A 20,827-nucleotide genomic window follows, 5' to 3' on the forward strand; every position below is an offset into this window, starting at 1 on the left:
CTCCTCCTCATGTAAGTCAAACCAAGCTCACTATATGTTCTTCTTCTAGATCCACATACCTTGTATCCCTATACCCTTGTATAAATGTGATAGCCATGGTCTATGGGTACGTAGTTTCTAATGTGGTTCACTCATTTGTTCGTTGCCATGAGTACGTCATGTAGCTAGATTTGGCAGAGCATATGAGTACATGTAGATACGGATATGTTGTTGTGAGCCGTTCTTATGTTCCTGTATGCTTTTCAGTGGACCACACATCAATGGCGGCAGGAGGAGGACTCGTGGTGCGTGTGTGGAAAGAATGGGGGATCCAGATCTTGGTTGTCGCCAGCTTCCTGCTGCAGCTCATCCTCCTCGTCTTCAGTGGGTTCCGGCGGCGCAGTTCCTCTGGCGTGCTGCTGGCCTTCCTCTGGCTGTCGTACCTGATGGCCGATAACATGGCGGTATATGCCCTTGGGCACATGTCCCTTGAAAGCAGGCCGGGGGATGACGGGCTCATCGCGTTCTGGGCAACCTTCTTTCTGCTCCACCTCGGTGGCCAGGACACCATCACTGCCTTCTCCCTAGAGGACAACCAGCTATCAGCTATGGAGGCGCCACCTGCTGACTCTCCTAGTGCAGGCATCGGGAGCCGGCTACGCCATCTACCGGTACATCATACCGGGTACCTGGAACTTGGTCTCAGCCACCATAGTGATGTTCATAGTGGGTTTCCTCAAGTACGGGGAGAGGGTGTGGGCTCTCCAAAGAGGCAGCAATGGCAATTTTGCTTTGTTGAAAGTTTACAGCAAAACTTCTCAAGAACGGGCTTACATCAAGGAGACGAGAGCTAAGATGGATAGAGAGGAGGAGATTCTATTCGACGCTCATTACATGTTCCATTTTTGTATGGGTTCATTTATCAACGTCAGCCTGGAAAGGTGGTCCACCGACACCATTCTCAGTTATTTAGACCCCGTTCTGCCTCTGCCGTATGAATTCAACATGGACATGTATGACCTGGTCGAGGCGGAGCTCTCCCTTCTGTACGACCTGTTTTACACTAAGGCGCAAGTGGTTCACAGTTGGCAAGGCTACTTGATCCGTTCCATCTCGCTGCTTGGCACGGTGAGCGCATTCTTGTTGTTCCGTCTCGACGACGGTAAAGGTGCTCACAGCAGAGTAGATGTCTCCATCAGTTACATGCTATTGGTTGGGGCCATCGTTCTGGAAACCACATCAGTGTTTGCAATTGTAGGATCAACATGGACGTGCGGCTACTTGCACTGTCAGGGATGGAACAGAACTAATGCTATGGTTTTGTGCATTCGACGACTTACCCAAGTGAGAAGCCAAAGAAAATGGTTGCACTCCATCGGGCAACATAATGTGTTGGATTACTGCACCCGTAACCAAACCAATTGGATGAACAGGATTGTAGAGGCAACTGCACTTAAAAAGTGGCGGAGAAAGGTGAAGTTCTCAGTCAATACAAAGATCACGATGAAGTTCAAGGAACAAGTGTTGGGACAGGTACGGAGAACAATGACTCGTTATTCTGAGACATGGAGTATCCTGGATGCACCGGGAAAATGTGTGCTAACAGAATACAGGCTCTTGGATGATATGGGCTTTTCTATCAAGGACAGGGATTTCGCCCATTGCATTCTCATCTGGCAAGTAGCAACCGACATTTACCTTTGCTGCTGTGATGACACCCAGCATCAAAGTAGGTGCCTCAACGCTGAAGAGGACGATAAAGTTCTTGTAGAGGCAATAAAGGTATTATCTAAGTACATGGGGTTCTTAATGATACACCCAAACTTGCTGCCCGGCGGAGTCCCAAGCAATTCTACCATCAACAATTTGGAGCAGTGGTGGAAGACCAGCAAATTTTGTACTAGCAAGGAGTTTGCTAGGACATTACTTGCCGATGAGAATGAGGACCCTAAGTTGAAGACGTCGAAGCCCTACTCATTTCTAGCTGCTAAGCTGCTTGGAAACAGAAGCAATTTGCCGATGCTGCAAGTCATCTTTGGGGTGTGGGTGGAGTTCCTGTGCTATGCAGCCTACCATAGCACCGGTATTTCCCACTGTATACAGCTTGGCAGGGGCGGTGAGTTCCTCTCTGTTATCCGCCTCGTCATCGATCACATCGAGCTATTTCACAAGCATATGGAGAAAGCTAACTCGTGATGACCACCTATATGTTGATTGATATGCCTCGAATGTAATGCAGTATTTATGCCACCCAGTTCTATTGGAATAATGACTGTTTTTTGTGAGCATGGAACACCATATGAGCTACTCTATCTATCTAATCTGCTATTGATTTCTATGCCTCGAATGTAATGTATCTATATGCTGCCCATTTCTATTGGAACAATAACTCTATTTTTGTGAGCATGGAACATCAATATGAGCTCCTCTATCATCCTTGTTGATGTCCCTTATTGGATTTCTTTCTCTTTTGTTTTCTGGAAAAATTAAAAGTGCTCCCGTACAGTTGTCAGTCACTGTACAGTTGTCAGCCGCTCCCGCGATTCGGTAGACCCTTTCCCGCAACGCTACTAATAGACCCTAGACCCGTGCTACTGCTAGGCTTTTCCCTAATAGTGTGCTTGTGTTGTTGATAAGTACTACTTCCTCCTAACCTTAGTTCAAAGCTATGGCACTTATTTTGGATCGGAGGGAGTACATAACTAGCAGTGGCCCTCACAAATGTGAGGATGTACTCTTTCTTTAGTGTGCTGAGATTGTCCAAGAAACAAAATTCCGTGTTTCATAACTACTCATATCATGCTAAAAAAAGGGGCAGCCCCAGTGCATGTAGCTCCCGCTTGCGCAGGGTTTGGGGAAGGGTCCGACCACTTTGGGTCTATTGTACGCAGCCTTTCCCTACATTTCTGTAAGAGGCCAGGCTCCCCTTCATAACTACTCATATCATGCTATTACAAATAACTAGCCAGGTGCCTGCGTAGTTGCACGAGAAACATCATTAATTATGTTAACCATTTTTTGGTACTCATAAATATATTTATTGTACTATCTACAGAAACAATATAGATTCATAACAGTTGCGTTGCTTATACATAATCTTACACCAATATGTTCATTATATTAGATCATTGTGTACATTTTCATGGAAATCACATGAAGATGTGACACAGGTTACTACGATAGTATTACATGGAATGGAAGGAAGGAATACAGTAACACTTTTTAAGATAAAATCATTCTATTGGTAATTACTTAATGAATTCGTTTTTGGGTGATACGTAGATGAATTCAGATATGGTATTTGGCAAGAAACTTTTAGATGCCTTTGGAACTTTTTGGACGTCCAACAGAAATTTGGTTATACATAAATTTGGGGTGATACTTATATTAGGTCTCATCGAACTGCCTTGAAGTCGTTAAATGTTGGGAGTAGGTGCGTAGCTACAAATGGTGGATGATGCTCTCTGAAATAGCGCGGCGTCGGACTCAGTTCCAGAAACAAATAATTGCTGTGATATAGTATGCCTTAGTTACATCACATTCGATCGGCATCGGCTAAATCTCATAGACCCTAACCGTGCCGCCATTAGTTTCAGGCTTTCGGCACAACTGCTGTCCGAACTATCTAGATAGATACATGGCGCACCCCTTCCCGAGGGAGCTTTTAGGTTTAGTAGAAGTAAACCAAGCGAACAGAAAACAAAATAAAAAATAGTACACAACTATTCTGTCCTGCTTCTACCCTTCTGTTGTCGGCAAAAATCAACCAAATATGTGCATCATCAGGATACCTCGTTCGTGTTATACACACCGGTGTTGCCGGGCGAATCGACACCGTTGATTAAGAGGCCCCAACATTGCTGCAGCACATGCCAATCCGGTCAGACCTTTGGCTTTGCATCAATCTTTGGTGGAAGAGGGCAGCCCCTGATTACAGCCAAGACAACGTCAGTTAGTCTCCCGATTCAACATAGCACAAAATAGTTCTCCATTGGAGATCAAAGGGTGCGGCTACATTGTTTATGCAACAAGTACGGATTAGCTAGTGAAAACACTGTCATTTCATCAGGAGTTAACAGAAACAAAAACTGCAGCAACTTCTGTTTCTCCAATACCGATTTCCCTTTTGCTTCCAAGCAACAGGATTGCACGATACATCGCTCAGAAAGGATTCAGTCGTCACATACCGTTAGTTTCTCATTTGCAGAAGCAAGCTGAATCTGCAACGTTCTTATTGTCTCCCTTTGCAACAGGCCTCCTTCCTACACGATTATATATAATATAATACCCATTTGTCAGTTGCTCGACGGCTTGTAGATCTAGAAAAGGGAAACACGACAGAAAAGATACCTCGAGGGCAGCAACTCTCCTCATGGCATTCTCTAGCTCAGCCCCACATCTTCTTGCAACTTCTTTCTGCTTAGCTACATCAGCCGTCAAAGACTGCACCTGAGCTAATTGATAGTCACGATCTTGCTTGACTGCTTCAAGTTCAATCTTAAGAAAATTCACCTCCTCCGCTAATTCGTTCTGTTTCGAGACTGCCTATTATTAAAGGATTTGATTGACGTCAAGACACAAGTAATGAAAAGAACTTGCCTTGAAACCTTTCAGGCTACTGCCCTCTGCCTTTCCAGAAAGATTTATCATGAAAAGAACTTGCCTTGAAACCTTTCAGGCTACTGCCCTCTGCCTTTCCAGAATCCAAGTTTTGCTCATCTCTCTCAACCTTCTCTATAGGAGTTTCCACATGCTGCAAAACACAGAACGTCATAAAAGAAATTCAGTCAGTTAGTTACACTGATATCTGACATAGTGGGGGGCGTCTAGTCAAGCTGTTGATATGTGTGGCAATAAGCTGTAGCTAACTGTAGACAAATGGACAAATAATATCACATCCAAGTAGAATGAAGGTTGGCACAGGTAGCAGCTTCAAGTGAAGTAAGTCGACAGGAAGATAGAACGATTACACTTTGACTATCAAATGCCAAAAAATGACGAAAAAGTTGCTCCTAGATAGTCCACTTGGATGGCAGTTGTTGAAAGTCTAAAACACACCGCACAATCCTGATTTCGTTAAGGATACTACAAAATTGTGGCCATTTGCCCAAACGGCGGAACACTCTGGTCATAAAGATAATACTCACAATATTTCAGGAGAGAAGGGAGCTCAAAGCCGTTTCCCCTTGGAACTAAACCAAGAACATGTTGCAACTGGCAGTGCCCTTGCGTCTGTTTGTATGGCATGTGTCAGGGCACTGACATCTGGGCTTGAGTGGGAAAATGGCTTTTACCCTCCCTTCTCTCTCGTAAAGTCGAAATAGTACTGTCTTGGTGGCACAAGTCGGGATTATGCATGCTTCTCAAGATGTCAGAAGTGGAGTGCCCCTCCCTCCCTATATAAGCACCTGATTTATACGGTTTTCCAAGGGCACTTTCTTCCGTGAAGATTGTGCAGAATCTTTCGATGCTTTTTCTCTCAACAGGAACTGATATGATAGTATCCTGGGCATATCTAGTACTTTATTAAAGTTAACTACATGCATTTTAGCAACAGAATACTAAAAGTAGCAAATGTATTTCAAGTTGCCCACCATTTTCTCGGGTCTATCCTTGTTTAGCGCCTGAGGTGATGATGCACTTGACCCTTCCTTTGCCAACTGTGTCTCTACATCAGATACCAATTCCGTTAGTGAGAGAAATAAACACTGAATATGAAGTTGAAAGGTTTCACTTTGCTACCATTCTCCACATACTGCGCATACTGCATCTTCGTTGATTCAAGCAAACTCCTGAATTCCATGATTTCAGCCGTGTCTGCACCTTCCTTCTCAAGAAGCCAGATGCAAGCTTGCAGCTTTTTAATGTTTTCTAACAGCTTATCCTTTTTCATCTAAAGAGTGAACAACCACAATTACTATACATCGGAATTGACAAATTTAAGGATGAGATTCAAAATATCACTGTTCTAAATAACAGCCATCCAAAGGGCTGCTTGTCCTATAAAGCTAAAAGGTGGGGTGTAGTAACTAAGAGATTCAAATATTACTGGTTTGCAACTATGTTGTCAATCCAATCAGATTCACTAATGAACGCAAGCAAAGGGCATAGATTGAATGTCGTTCAACCTGTTAAGTGAAACAAATCATTTACATAATACTACCAGTCAAGCACTAGTTAAACCAGAATCAAGCTATTCCATACCTCCCTCAGTTCCTTTTCAGATCCTGCCCGTATCCGTCTTTTCATCTTTTTGCGACGAGCACTTCTGGATGGGCCATCCTGATGAGTAACACAACATAGACATGTAAACAACTGTGACAACTGCAACAAAGTAACATTGAACTTCATCTCAATACTTGAATTTGGTCGCGTTTTTTAATAGAACATGCCGAGATAGTGTGGTTTTGTTTGATAAAGTACTGAATGGAATGGGTGTGGAGCTGTTCGTATACAACGTATGGATGGAAGAAAAGTACATTGAAGGACCAAACACCCTAAGCATGCTTAAAAAGGGAAACCCGAAACAGTGAATCAATACCTTAAATTTGTCCATGTTGCAAGAACATATATCGGTAAACGTGAAAGGGCAATAGTGCAAAAATCCAAAATAAATAAATAAAGGGACACATTAACTCTGATAAACCTATGATAGTGTACACCAATTTTGTTAAATGCTTTCACTTGGGTATTTGTTCTACAAACATGCAATATGTTTCTCAGTAAACATCATTGTCAGTCTTCCTAAGCTCCTAGTTAATAAGTTGGTCTAGTGGTCTAGTGAAATTTGTTTAAGAAAGTGTTTTAGTCTCAACTGTCAACAGTATCAAAATGATTGGTAATGACGTTCTAACGACGTAGCATAGATAGTTCCCACCACTCCAAAAATGAAGTAAAGAGCAGCGCCACAGATGAATTTTCAGTAACACACAGAATTCATCTATTTGGTAAATTTAATTATTGCCCCCTATTTTCATGTCAGATTGACATCACGGCAATTTCAAAATATGCACCCATACACAGTAGGAGATCTTTATCACCTTGTGATCAGTCTGGGTCTTTGCATCCCTCCTCCCACTATCCAACTTCTGCTCATCCCCCGGGATTGCAGGATCAGGTCTCTCCTCCACTGCAGCTGATAAAGTTTCTAGCTGCTGCAAAATGCAATGAAGCCATGAAAAAAAGTAGGTAAAGTTATTAGTTTCCCGCAGCGGTGAAAAGTGAGAACTACTATGCGCGTGCACTACACATTGCTATAGTACCACTTACAACAAAGCACCTCTTAGCGCTAGCAAACAAAAAGTCAAGTTGATGAAGGATGTGCATGCGCCAATTTCGGTCTAACTCGTTATGAATAGATAGTATCCAATTCCCTTAGTGCTAGCAAACTAAATCAAATTGGTGATAACAATATGCCTAAAATGAAATATATTACTCCCTCACCAGAGACAATTAATATGGATCGGAAAGAGTACCAAAAAATTAGCAAGAGCATGTCGTATAGATTGGTGAACCACTGAAACATAACAAATAGATCCCCAAGGTAATTCTCCCAAGAGCTCTAAAAATTCTAAAATTTGAAGTAAAGCAGCACCTCGCAGTTGCAGTTGCTGTAGCTTGGCCGATTCTCCAAGGACGGCCCATCGACTGACGACAACATTGACACCGCCTTCTCCCCTTCCTCCTTACCTTCCACGGCTGTGTCCGCCTCGCCTTGGCGTGGCCGCTTGGCGTGCGGCTGCTCCGCTAGGAGCTGAGTGATCGGCGGCGACCTTGCTCGAGGCCTAATTTTGGACTTCGGCGGCGGCGACTTCTCTGCTCGGCGCCTGCTGCACGGCGGCGGATTCGGTTCCTGGCGCCTGCTGGTAGAACACAGAGACACATGCCGGTGGAGGCTCCCGGACAGCTGCGGCGGCTCCAGGGAGCCGTGCAGCTTGGTCGCGCAGGATTCAACGGCGGCATCTGCGCCCCGCAGCTTGAGCTGGAGCAAGGGAAGAGGTGGTGTCAGTGGGGATCAGGAGGAATTGCATACCTCCCTCAGTTCCATTTTAGATTCTGCCCGTACCTGTCTTTTCATCTTTTTGCGACGAGCACTTCTGGATGGACCCTCCTGATGAATAACACGACATAGACAGGTAAAACAACTGTGACAACTGTACGAAGTGTCATTGAATTTCATCTCAATACTTGAATTTTGGTTGCATTTTTTAATAGAACATGCTGAGGATGGTGTGGTTTTGTTTGATAAAGTACTGAATCTGAATGGAATGGATGTGGAGCTATTCACATACAATGTCTGGATGGAAGAAAAGTAGCATGAGAAGGATCAAGCCCCCTAAACAGGCATCCAAAAGAAAATCCGAAACAGTGAATCAATACCTTCAATTTGTCCATGTTGCAGGAATACATAGCAGTAAACGTGAAAGGGCAACAGCGCAAAAATCGAAAAAATAAATAAAAGGACACATTAACTCTGATAAACCTATATGATAGTGTACACCCATTTTGTTAAATGCTTTCACTTGGGTATTTGTTCTACAAACATATACTCCCTTCGTTCTTAAATATAAGTCTTTTTAGAGATTTCAATATAGACTACATACGGATGTATATAGACATATTTCGGAGTGTAGATTCACTCATTTTGCTCCGTATGTAGTCCATATTGAAATCTTTAAAAAGACTTAAATTTAGGAACGGAGGGAGTAATATGTTCTCAGTAAGCATCATTGTCGGTCTTCCTAAGCTCCTAGTAAATAAGTTGATCCGTAGTTGTATAGTGGGAATTTATTTAAGAAAGGGTTTTAATCTCAACCACGTAGCCTCAGCAAGAGATTTTGATGTCAACTCTTAACAGTATAAAAATGATTGGTAATGGGGTTCCAACCACCTAGCATAGATAGTTCCTAACGCTCCAAAAATGAAGTAAAGAGCACCGCCACAGTTGAATTTTCAGTAACACACAGAATTCATCTATCTGGTAAATTTATTTTCATTTCTGATTGACATCAGGGCAATTCAAAATATGCACCCACAGCAGGAGATGTTTCTCACCTTGTGATCAGTCCGGGCCTTTGCATCCATCTTCTCACTACCCAACTTCTGCTCATCCCCCGGGATTGCAGGATCAGGTCTCTGCTCCACTGCAGCTGATGAAGTTTCTGGCTGCTGCAAAATGCAATGAAGCCATGAAATTATTAGTGAGAGCACCTACGGGCGTGCACCACTTACAAAAAAGCACACTAAAATCAAATACGCCATTTCGGTCTAAAATCAAGTTGATGAGTGATGTTCATGCGCCAATTTCTGTCTAACTCGTTATGAATAGAAAATCTCCAATCCCCTTAGCGCTATCAAACGAAATCAAATTGGTGATGGCAAGATGCCTAAATGAAATAAATTGCCAAGAACATTAGCAAGAGCATATCGTATAGGTTGGTGAGCCACTGAAACATCACAAAATAGATCCACAAGGCAAATCTCCCAAGAGCTCTAAAAATTCTAAAATTTGAAGTAAGGCAGCACCTTGCAGTGGCTGCGGCTCGGCCGATTCTCCACGGACGACCCGTCGGCCGACGACAACATTGACACCGCCTTCTCCCCTTCATCCCGACCATCCACGGCAGCCTCGGCCGCGTCCGGCTCGCCTCGGCGTGGCCGCTTGGCGCACTGCGGCTCCGCCAGGCGCTCAGTGATCGGTGTGGACGGCGGCGACCTTGATCGAGGCACAACTTTAGACGGTGGCGCCTGTGACCGGTTTCGACTGCTCGGCGGCGGATTCAGCTCCTGGCGCCTGCTGGCGGAATAGAGGGACTGGGAGGCATGCCTGTGGAGGCCCCCCTGCGCGGCCGGACGCGGAGGCTCCAGGGGGCGGTGGAGCTTGGGCGCGCGGGGTCCGGCGGCGGCGTCTGCGCCCCGCAGATTGAGCTGGAGCAAGAGAAGAGAAACTGGTGAGCGGGCGGCGGGGAGAAGCAGAGGCGGCGCCAGAGAGGAGCAGGAGGAGGAGAGCGTACGCTCGCGGGCGGAGTCGGCACAAGCGGCGGGGGGGCCGCCATGGCCGCAGCGATTCGCCGGAGGACGACGGCGAGGCAAGGACGACGACGGCACGGGAGACGACATGGGTAGCCCACAACAAGGCCCTCGTCAGGCCCGCGCGATAGCAGAGATACCGGGCCGGGCTCCTCTGCCAGCCTACTTCTCTCTCCGTCCATGGGCCGGGCTCCCCGATCCATGGGCTCTCGACATGGCTGAACCAGTTTTGGCTCATCCGGTTTATATTAAAAAAAAGACCCGATCAAAAACCTGAACTATTGTGCACACTTGAGGCAATAGCAGTAAGGGAAGGTCAAGCTCTGGCTGAGGATCTATATGAGAATTCAATTCAAATTGCATCAGACTGCAAGAGGGTGGTTGAAGATGTCCAGAAGAACTCAGCGGCTGGATATGGAGCTATTGTGCATGAGATAATACTTCGTGCAAACTCTTTTATTTCATGTAAAGTAGTTGATGAGTTTAGGAGCTCGAATTTCGAGGCTCACAATCTCGCTAGATATGCTTTGTCTTTAGGTTTTGGCCGTCATGTGTGGTTAGGGCAGCCAGGAGACCTTGATTTCTTTCCTGTAAACATTATGGACGATGAATAAAGCATGCGAGGTTGTCTAAAAAAACCTGAACAAGGTGACCCTGTTTATAAGGGAAACCGGGCTAAGAATCTTGGAAGCAAAATTAAACAAAGAAGAGAAAAAACGATTTCTCAAAAAAAAAAGGAGAGAAAAAACGAACACCCGGACAAGGCATGTATAGCTTGCAGACAGAAGCACCATCGCCATGAAAGACACTCGTAGATGTGGCGTGTCTGCGAGAGATCACAATACCGAAACTTTGCAGGCAGCCTAACGCACCGTACTTGCATGTATAAGTGAGCCCCACGACACAACTCAGGGTGTCCACAATCAACAAGTGCAACTAAACACAAACTTTGACCGGGAACTCTACCATGAAAAATTAGAACGATGTGTTGTGACGAACTTTGTGCTTTTGGTGGTCTTTCGGTTCATCTTTGTTTATTGATGGTGCAACATGCCTCCCCAACATGTACTGTTTGATGTGACATTTCATTGATATCAACCTACATATACATAACACATGTTTTTATTTAAATGATAATGGAAATAAAATTATACACTAAAATCTCCATGGAAATATGAAAGCAATACATATTGTCGATTATGATACATGTATAATGTACTTTCTTTAGTGACCGTTATTTAATGTATAATCAGCGCGCTTTCGGCTCGTTTCAATGCTTATAGTTGACGCTAGGTAGTCTATGGATCTAAATGTAAATTTTTATTATTTCTAGATTTGTTGTACTATCATGATTGACAATTAATAGTTTGGAAGTTCTCTCATAAAAAGGGAGGGGGGGGGTATGCCTAGGTTTTTTTTGTATGGAAGAATTTTATTTGTGGTAAAAATAATGCAATTTATGAACAGTGTTACTAAAAATGTCTATTTATCTGAATCGACAACATACTCCCGTAAGCATACATCACGCAAAGGAACATCACGCAATTGTGCGAGCTAGATTGTCCGAAATAAAGAATGTAATTTGCGTGAAGTTCTATTTGCTTGAGGAGTAGCAAACAAATATCATACATCCGGTGTGGCAAAGCCAAACCGCCTGTTGGCAGGGCTCAGTGATGTGATAGGTGCTCAATATATTCCCTTTTCCTCGTGAAAAATATATGTACATGTCATAGAAGATTCACATAATATACCTTGCATTTTTTAATGATTCAATGAGATAAACAATGCATCATGGCTGAGTGAGAGTGACCGGCGGGTCCCACCAGTTTTTGGAATATTGGCCAGATGGAGGGCCCAACCACGAGAGGGATTTATTCTAACAAGAGCGATGGCCACCATCGTCCATAGGGGCAAGCTGTTGCACATAGGAATTTTTCAGTTTTATAAGCTTTCGAATAATAGCAGGTAGGCAGCTAAAAAAATGGAATAATACGTAGCAGGTAGGCAGGCAGCTGGCACGCACCTGCATGCATGGTGGACAGCACGACGGGCGTCAAATAATTGCACCCATTGCTCTATACCCCGATAATTCAACCCGGAGCCCGGGCTCACATGAGTCCGGTGAGCAGTAGCTCAATTTAAAATAGAAAGTTCAAAAAAAATTCAATTTTTTTTGTGGTGCAAGATGTTTTTGTGCGTAAACTCCGTGCAAAATTTTATGAAGTTTGGACATTCGAGGAGCTCATAGCAAAGAAGACAAAATCAGGCATGGACAGTGCGATTTTCAAAAGTTTCTCGGACATCCGAAAATTGTTTTTTTTTTGCCACGAGCCCCTCAAATGTCCAAACTTCACAAAATTTTGCACAGAGTTCACGTACAGAAACATCTTGCACCACAAAAGAAATTGAATTTTTTGTAAACTTTCTTTCTATTTTAGATCGCGGTACTATTCATGCCCAGGCTCAGATCGGGCACCAAATCGCCGCTCTCTACCCTGATAATTCAACCCGGAATATCATTCCAAGATGAGAACATTGCCTCCGAACAGGGACGGAGCCAGGAATCTTAGTAAAGGAGGCCCAATAGAAGAGGTAAAATGTTGGAGGGTGCTGAACATCTAAATTTTGAGCATTTTGAGCTAATAATGAAGAGATGTTTATAGAAAAAATAAATTACCATGGAGAGGAAAAGAAACCACAAAAAAAGCTTACTCTCTTCACCTTTTTCATTTTTTTTTTGAAGCGAGCATTCACCTTCTTCTTTCATTTGTGTATGTTTCTCGGCAACTCAGTCGGAGGTCGTCACAATAAGAAGAAATTGAAAAGAAGCAGCTTTGTGACGGACAAGACTGGGACTTTAATAAGATTACAAGCTTTAAAAAAGCAAAACAAAAACAGAAAATTCAGATATTGTTTTAGGAAAAATGTTTTATGTTCATGTCGTTTTGTGTCTGTGTCAATGGAACTTTCACGCAATTGTGAGAGCCAGATTTATCTTTCTTCTTATCAACTCAGAAAGAATTACTCTCATATCACAGGTCTTAACTAGGACTAAGAGTTCAAGTTTCAGACCTGATATTAGTGCTCATATTTTTCTGCATTTATTTTAGGCCTTCCGGTGTTATGTGTTCAATGAGGGAAGATGTTTCCGTCAACTATAAATGCGTCGGTGGCGATTTTGTTAATTTCAAGATCTCAGAGGTTCTTATAAATATAACATGTGTGTGCGTGAGTTCGTAAGGATGAGGGTATTGCTGGTGTATGAGATGCAACTTTGGATTACTAGGGAAAAAAATGAACTAAAAGGACATGGCAATATCATAATCACGGAGACTATATCTAGTGGGAGACACGGTGGGACCCAACGAACAACATATTTTAACCTTTTTATAAAGCACCACAAGAAAATATCCACTTGCCAGGACGAAGAAAAAATATCCATTTTTCAAGAGGCCGCCAAGAGCAATCGGGCAACCACCTTCACCTTGGTTAATTAACAACGCCCCCGCTGACAGCTACTTAAGCCCTAATTAACAATCACAAACAACACCAAATCAAAGCTTCCCATACACAATATACATAGTGCGTGTAGCTATTAGGGTTCGAATTTGCATCTTCTTCTTTTTCTAGCTTAGCGAGTGGAGTGGCGCCTCTTCTCCGCCTATAAATGCCACCCCTGGGCGAAGCCTTGTGGAGAGAAATCTACCACCGCTCTCCCTCTTCCTCCCGGCCTGCACACGCACAAGCAGCGAGCCTTCCTCCTCCAGTCCTCATCTTTCTGCCATGAAGCCCCCTCACTTCACCGGGGAGGCCGCCGCCGGCGCCTCCTGGGCTCACGAGGTCAAGCAGGCCCTTCGTGACAAGCTCCGGTGGACACCCGCCGCGGGCACCACGGGCACCGGCGGCCACGGCGCCGCGAGGCCGCTGGCGGCCTCCTCGGCTGTGACCGCCGAGCCGGTGGCGCAGCCGGCCCACGGCGCCGACTGCCGGGGCTTGGCCGCCGCCGAGGACCCCATCAGGAGGGTCATGTTCTTGGCCCCCTGGGGCCACACATAAACGGAAAAAGCAAGTGCACGCGCGCACGGCCATGCCTTGGCCGGATCTGCAACTGCACCTCAACAAAAATATGGACTACTACGTACATATATATATGTGGCCGTATGGACCATGAACTGAACATGAACTCATCAAGGACCAATTAAAAACTGGGACTAGATCGGGAGAAGAAGAAGATGTGGTGCTTGAGTTATTTGTTCATTCATGTTTCTCTTGGGAGAGATGCATGCATGCATGCATGGGGAGATCTCGCCCTGACGGGTTCGTGCATAACGGCGTTGATGGGTTGTTGAAGCTGCGCAAGAGCTGCAGCTTTGTTGTAGCCATGAACCTGTTTTTCGTTTCTCTCCAGAAATTCTGTACCAAGGGCCTGTGAAAAGCTATGTGTGTATGAGACTATGAGCTAGTAAAAAGAACTGTTCCTCCTTTCCATGGCATGTCTCTTCGGTTGTTCCTTGCCCTGTTGGTTTCTTCTGTGCATCCAAAACCATGGTGTTAATTCCTGCAATATGCAGAGGAAGAACCAGCCATGGTTCTTAATTCTAGTATGTGCTGGTGTGGACTATGGGATGATCTTTCTTCCTTGTCTTGTCCTTTTGATCTGGAAAAGGTTGTTGGGAACCAGCCTGGATCCTGGAGTTCATCATGCTTTTCTTCAGGGTCCAGATCACAAGGGAGGGTACTCTTTGTCATATGCTTGTTGTGTGAGACCATGAGCATCTTTTCCATGTCTCCTCGTCTGGAGAAGGTTGTTGAAACGTGCTCATCAAAGACTAATGATCTGAGAAGTTCATGGCCTTCTTTCTCTCTGATCATGGTATTTTAGAGGCAATAATTCATAAGTAAACAAATAAGAAAAAGGAAGGAGACTTTGAATTCGATTCCTGTAAGAAAACTAGTGGACTGAGAATCCTATTCCAGACAGGAAAGTGGAAAAAAAGCCCCCCACTTGCAAGGACAGGCCAAACCTGGGTGGGCCAATCGCCTCGCTCGCTTTCCACGACACCGTATCTTATCTTCAGAAATCCACGGAGAAATTGGCAATGATATTTGCAACAACAAATTAAAAAAAGAGAAACATATATAACCAAGGTGCATGATAGGCTTTGATTAAGACACCATATGTACATCGAGTTTGTTGTCTAGCTTGTGGCGACATCCCCCAGAAACTGGACTTGTAGGGGTCATGCTTTCCTTCCAGATGTCTCCTATGCTCCCTCACAAGGCAGAACCGGATCAGAGATCCTAGGTTGAGCACATATTTGTTACCCTCCTTCAACCCCTTCGTCGAAGGAGGGTAACGAAAAGGAAGAAAATCGACTGTGATTCGCTTCCGATGCTATGGGTTTTCACACACAAAGAAAGAACTCTGCTTTTATGGGTTTTGAGATGATACTAGCTAGTCAAACTTTTTACAGAGCAAGTTGAGTAAGTTTGAGAACATGTCACGGTCTCTTGATCATACAGTTGCCCACCAACTGCGCACTGAACTGGAAAAAGAGAGCAAAAAATCAAATGGCAGCGCAGCTACACTTATCTTGATTTCTTGACTGAAAACGATAGTTCAACTTCTACCCCTAGCTAGTTCCAAGAGCCCAAAATTTTAGTGTACCTTCTCTGTCGCCTATCCCCTTTCCTTTCTTTTTTCAGGACACTATCACCTATTCAGTCCCAAGTTAAGCTGAAATGATATGCTAGAAAACTTCTGAACAATGTTGCAACTTCTTAAAACAGCGGTAATGTTTATGGATCCTCTTGCATGTACGTAGATTATCAGTCATCCTAGGAACCAGAGAACTATCCAGCTGTGTAGCCTGCAAACATCAAGCCACGCCTTCCTAGCACGAACACATTGCATCAAAATATGGTCAGTGGTGTCCTCCTCTTGGTCGCACAGGAAGCATGAACAAGGATGGATGTTCCTGCAGCCCTCTTCTCAGCCGACAATCAGAGGTCCATAGACGATAGTGAAGTGCAAGCCAAGTAATTTTTTTACAGTTTATAAGAGGCGCCCAAGATTTCCAAATAGCCTTGGCACAAGCAAATTTGAATATTTGATGGCCCCCTCGTTGAGCATCTGGTAAGCAAGCAGAGGCGAATGAATAGGCAAGTAGCAGTGCTGCTCCACTTCCAGAGCGCCACATCCTTCATCCTAGGAATCGCCTGAATCCCATAACTGAATGAAGTGCACCAAGCCCTTGGTAGGGAGCTCATTTGGCACATCCAGAAATGCGAATGTGCCGCCTCCCTAACCGGACTCCTGTACTAGCATTGACCTGAGCCGTGACGATTGGAGCAATATCGTCGGCGCATGTCCTATTGATCCGGCGATCATTTCAGAAGAGGACATTGTCGCCAGAACCCAACTTCCAATGAACCAAACTGCAGAAAAAGGCCTCCACCTTCAGATCCGAGGGCATGGGCAACCCACCCTTGCCAAGGTCTAGCAGCCAGATCTATGCGCTTCAGCCAAGCCCATTGCAGTTGGAATGCCAGACTCTGCAAGTTCAAGTCGATTACTCCCAAGCCACCAAGACACTTTGCCCTGCAGAATTTCTGCCGAGCCACCGGACATTTCCCACCATGAATATCGTCAGAACCAGCCCAGAAAAGCGCCCTGCAGCCCTCATCCACACGCTCAAGAACTCAAGGTCAAGAGGATGATCACTATCCAGGGGGTCCGTGTCCAAGAACTCAAGATCAAGAGGATGATCATTTTAGTAGCCAAAAACAAACAGGAACAGCCACGAAAAAATGCACTCGAGACCATCATCAGACTACAATCATATAATTCAACCAATACAAGGTCCGCACCACGCGCTGTTACCTGCTACTCCTATCAAACCTATGTTATAATGCAGGTCTGCTACAATGGCAGGGTCTGAGATTGCAACTCTACACGCAACCAGCACAAAATCGCGGTAGCCGATTCCAACATCAGCGGAGAGCGTGCTTCTCCTACAAACTGCAACAAAAGACATATTTGACATATTAACATCTATAAGGATAGATCAGAACCGTATACAAGAGAATTTTAATTGGTATTACTACAGAACTGCTGATCAAGTGAGTCTAAGGGGACCGACCGAGGCAAGACAGGCAGAACTTTTGCATGGTCCATCGGGTCTAAGACAACCTGCTCCTACGAATCAAGAAACACTATCCCGGCAGTTTTTAATTTCTACGCGCGCATCCAATATGTCAATTGGTTAGTTTGGGCGTTTGGCCACTGATGAGAATTCTCAAAGTTCGTACATAAACTGCAGTTCCTCGTGTATTTTCACGGCTAGCATAAGTAAGCAACAAAATAAGGTTGCAGTTTCACTTGTCAAGCTCGAAATCTCAAACCAATAGGGAAATGGGAGAAACGACCAGTGTGTTTTGTCAGAGCATCTAGCTCCAGTGCAGGACACACAGTCATGTTTGGCCATAACTCATAAGCAAGTGGGCTTGTGTTTTTTTTATTCGCGAACTGAGCTTGGCCAATTATGAAATCAATGCCTCAGCAAAAGATAAAGAAATATTTAATTCAAGTACACTTCAACCTAGGCAAACGATGGAAAGAAATTTAACCTATAGGAAACAATTAATGGTAAGAACAAAGTACCTGCTCCGATCAAACATTGTATTGGAAGCACACATCTTTATTACTCTTCATCATCAGAGTCATCGGAAGTTTGGTCGCTTTCATAGTCTGGGTTTGCTCTAAAAATGTAGACCTGCATCATTTACATAACTAATGAGGTTGCACGATATGCACTTGGCAGTGAGATAAAACAGCCTCCTGACGATTAGGCATTAAAAGAATCCCTTCCACTATCTAAAAAGATATGACTCTGGACAATTGAAGGCCTATGAATGAAATAAAATTCCTAGAGGCCCTTTCAGATCTGGTTGGAATGAAGGTATATACTGTAGGGATGCTGAGCAATAACATTGTTGCCTGCAAACTCTGTGTAGAATTAATTGGCAGTCCAAACAAGCCTAATTTCTCGTATATGAATAAGTAGACACAGCTCGCTAGTTTCAAACTTTCAATTATGGATATGGCATATAACCCACTTTATAATTTAAGCTAAGACATACCAAGGACTCCAGTATGTAGTCTAGTTATTCAGTAGACATACCAGGTTTTTCTCATGTATATAAACTTGAAACCAATGTTTCAACAGACAAACGCATTATTGAGTATGACACCACCAAGCAACTTTCAGGAATGTTTTAGAATCATAAGGCCACATTTGGAACACAGCGGTTCCGCAAAATTTTTGCTAGAAAACAAGTTATAAACGCACTCGTACTGAATGTGGAGTTCCTTAAAGTAAAAAGTCGGGCGTTTTTATCCGTGGAATGGAGGAGATGCTGAATCTCACCTTGAACTTTACCCTCTCCGTCATGTGGAAAACCAAGCAATCGCCATCGGCAAGGTCATGGTCGGCAGCAAACCGTCTCCACCCCTTGTCGAGGTAGTAGTGACAGTGTTTGCCCTTTCTGTGGGCATTGTACATCATGTGGAACTCGTCATCCGCCTCGTCCACCAAGACGGCTGCCTCATCGTGCGCCGGGAGATACTCGATGAAGTGCTTGGGGATTTGCTGTCATGATGCATATAACCCACCAAATCAACATCCAATCCGATCCAAGAACCACATTGCCTCACATCACATCCAGTGCAAGTTTCCTTGCTACAGTACTTTACCATCAGGATTGATCTGGTGGCGCATTCGTGGGACATGGGCCTGACGAAGGCGGGGCAGCGGATGCGGTGGATCCGGCGCTTGAGCTCCTCGGCCTTGGCGACGGCGCCGGCCCTCTCCTCGGCGGTCGGCGTTTTCGAAGCGGCATACGCCTCGTACACTCCACGGTAGTCGCGCTGAAGTGCGCCCTCGAGGTAGTTGGGCTGCTCCGGGAGGCCGGCGACGCGGCCGGACCGCCGGAGATCGCCGGGCTCCGGGGCCTTGCGCTTCTGCGACACCGGACGAGCGGACCAGTGATATATACGGGCACGGGCGAAAAGGAAACGGAAGACCGACCGGAGGCAAGGAAGAAGAAGGGAGAGGATCTGACGGACCGGCCTGGGCTTGGGGTTGGGCTTGGGCCTGGCGGCGGCCTCGCGGACGGCGGCGGAGAGGTGGTGCAGGCGGAGCTCCTCCAGCTTCCGGCGGTTCTCCTCAATCTGCCTCCGGCGCTGCTCCTCGTACGAGTTCGATTCCGCCATTTCCCCTTCTCGATTCTTCTTCTTCTTCTTCTTGGGTGTTTTCCAGCCGCCGTATTGTCTGCTCTTGCTCTGTTTGGGAGGAGAAGTGGACTGAGGAGGGAGAGAATGGGGAAAAGTGACGTGGCCCTAGACTCGTCTCTTCTTGACTTCTTGTTGACCGTGCGACCACACCTTTGCTTTTTACCCCTCCAAATTACTACTCTCTCCTATAGCTGGCCAAACGGGCCGGCCCGGCCCGGCATGGCACGGCCCATCTTAATCGTGCCTGGCCCGGCTTGGCCCGCCATGGCACGATTATTAGTCGGGCCGTGCCGTGCCGGCCCGCGTTCTGCCCCCTCCGGCCCAAGCACGGCCCAGGAGCCAAACGGGCCGGCTTGATGGCACACCAGGCACGCTGGCCCACTAGCCTGATGACCTGCTAGGTAGTTTCTTGGACTGATTTTGGCCCGCTGGGCTGTTTTTTATGTGTTATATATATATATATATATATATATATATATATAAATCTGGATAAAAAAAAGATAAATGGACCGTGTCGTGCCGGCCCGCGTGCCCAGCCTTCAGGCCCAGGCATGGCCCAAGGCAGGCCGCGTGCCTGGCACAGCCCGATTAGAGCGTGTCGGGCCTGGCCCATCACGCGCTTGCGGGTCGGCATGCCAGGCCCGGCCCATTTGGTCAGCTATACTCTCTCCATCCTAAAATACAAGGCATCGATTGACTTTTCTGATCTTCGTCACACAATTTTGACTATGACTTTATGTATTATATATCTACAAAATTAGTATATAAACATATGAAATAAAATTGTTTTAAAAGACAAATACGATAATGCCATTTATACATGTTTAGTCTACGACGATACTTGGTTCACGACCGTTGGATGATACTTTATCCTGTGGATGTGTTCCACTTCTTCATACACATGCGCGGTTGGATCGACTGGATCGTGCAACAATCGGTTGCACAGTGACATGTGTGTAGCGGCGCTCCATAAAAAATGATGGAGTACCCACCTTCTCAATGAAGCCTTCTTTTAGCGGGTTGCGCACATCCAATCTGCGCACTGGATGTGTTTTTTAAGACGTCCATGGTAGCTGGACTGTGGGCACGCACGGGCCACATTTCTGCAATGTTTTGCCCAACCATGCATATGTGTGTCGGGCGGCTTGATGTGTTTGTTGGGGAACGTAGTAATTTCAAAAAAATTCCTACGCACACGCAAGATCATGGTGATGCATAGCAACGAGAGGGGAGAGTGTGATCTACGTACCCTTGTAGATCGACAACGGAAGCGTTTGGTTGATGTAGTCGTACGTCTCCACGGCCCGACTGATCAAGCACCGAAACTACGGCACCTCCGAGTTCTAGCACACGTTCAGCTTGATGACAATCCCCGGACTCCGATCCAACAAAGTGTCGGGGAAGAGTTCCGTCAACACGACGGCGTGGTGACTATCTTGATCTACTACTGTCGCAGGGCTTCGCCTAAGCACCGCTACAATATTATCAAGGACTATGGTGGCAGGGGGCACCGCACACGGCTAA

At 45.4% G+C, this 20,827-nt stretch overlaps 3 protein-coding genes and 1 pseudogene across 8 annotated transcripts; 2 read left to right on the plus strand and 2 right to left on the minus strand.

Moving 5' to 3' along the window:
• Positions 1–260: 260 nt before the first annotated feature.
• On the plus strand, positions 261–2,175 carry LOC125554938 (annotated as a pseudogene).
• Positions 2,176–3,465: 1,290 nt separating this feature from the next.
• Positions 3,466–10,152, minus strand: LOC125553035 (serine/arginine repetitive matrix protein 1-like). Of its 6 annotated transcripts, none has more exons than XM_048716782.1 (13): positions 9,993–10,152; positions 9,505–9,906; positions 9,034–9,144; positions 8,045–8,089; positions 7,574–7,960; positions 7,020–7,133; positions 6,184–6,261; positions 5,722–5,872; positions 5,574–5,647; positions 4,643–4,732; positions 4,330–4,524; positions 4,167–4,241; positions 3,466–3,906 (listed from the first exon to the last, which is right to left on the minus strand). In XM_048716782.1, exons 1-13 carry the CDS (start codon positions 10,032–10,034, stop codon positions 3,880–3,882), a joined length of 1,791 nt encoding a protein of 596 aa, XP_048572739.1. In that variant the 5' UTR covers positions 10,035–10,152; the 3' UTR covers positions 3,466–3,879. The 6 variants fall into 6 exon arrangements, 5 of the variants coding, with proteins under 5 accessions (XP_048572739.1, XP_048572738.1, XP_048572740.1 ...); XM_048716781.1 differs by having other exon boundaries at positions 7,020–7,130; positions 9,034–9,147; XM_048716783.1 differs by having other exon boundaries at positions 4,330–4,509; positions 9,034–9,147; positions 9,993–10,151.
• A 3,540-nt stretch (positions 10,153–13,692) lies between these two features.
• On the plus strand, positions 13,693–14,494 carry LOC125553039. The gene has a single exon (XM_048716787.1). It carries the CDS (start codon positions 13,792–13,794, stop codon positions 14,062–14,064), a length of 273 nt encoding a protein of 90 aa, XP_048572744.1. The 5' UTR covers positions 13,693–13,791; the 3' UTR covers positions 14,065–14,494.
• Positions 14,405–19,391, minus strand: LOC125553037 (B3 domain-containing protein Os06g0194400-like). The gene is made up of 5 exons (XM_048716785.1): positions 19,136–19,391; positions 18,764–19,030; positions 18,438–18,659; positions 17,672–17,783; positions 14,405–17,029 (listed from the first exon to the last, which is right to left on the minus strand). Exons 1-4 carry the CDS (start codon positions 19,280–19,282, stop codon positions 17,712–17,714), a joined length of 708 nt encoding a protein of 235 aa, XP_048572742.1. The 5' UTR covers positions 19,283–19,391; the 3' UTR covers positions 14,405–17,029; positions 17,672–17,711.
• Between the last annotated feature and the right edge of the window lie 1,436 nt (positions 19,392–20,827).

This window comes from Triticum urartu, chromosome 4 (genome assembly GCF_003073215.2).
Source record: "Triticum urartu cultivar G1812 chromosome 4, Tu2.1, whole genome shotgun sequence".
NCBI lineage: Eukaryota > Viridiplantae > Streptophyta > Magnoliopsida > Poales > Poaceae > Triticum > Triticum urartu.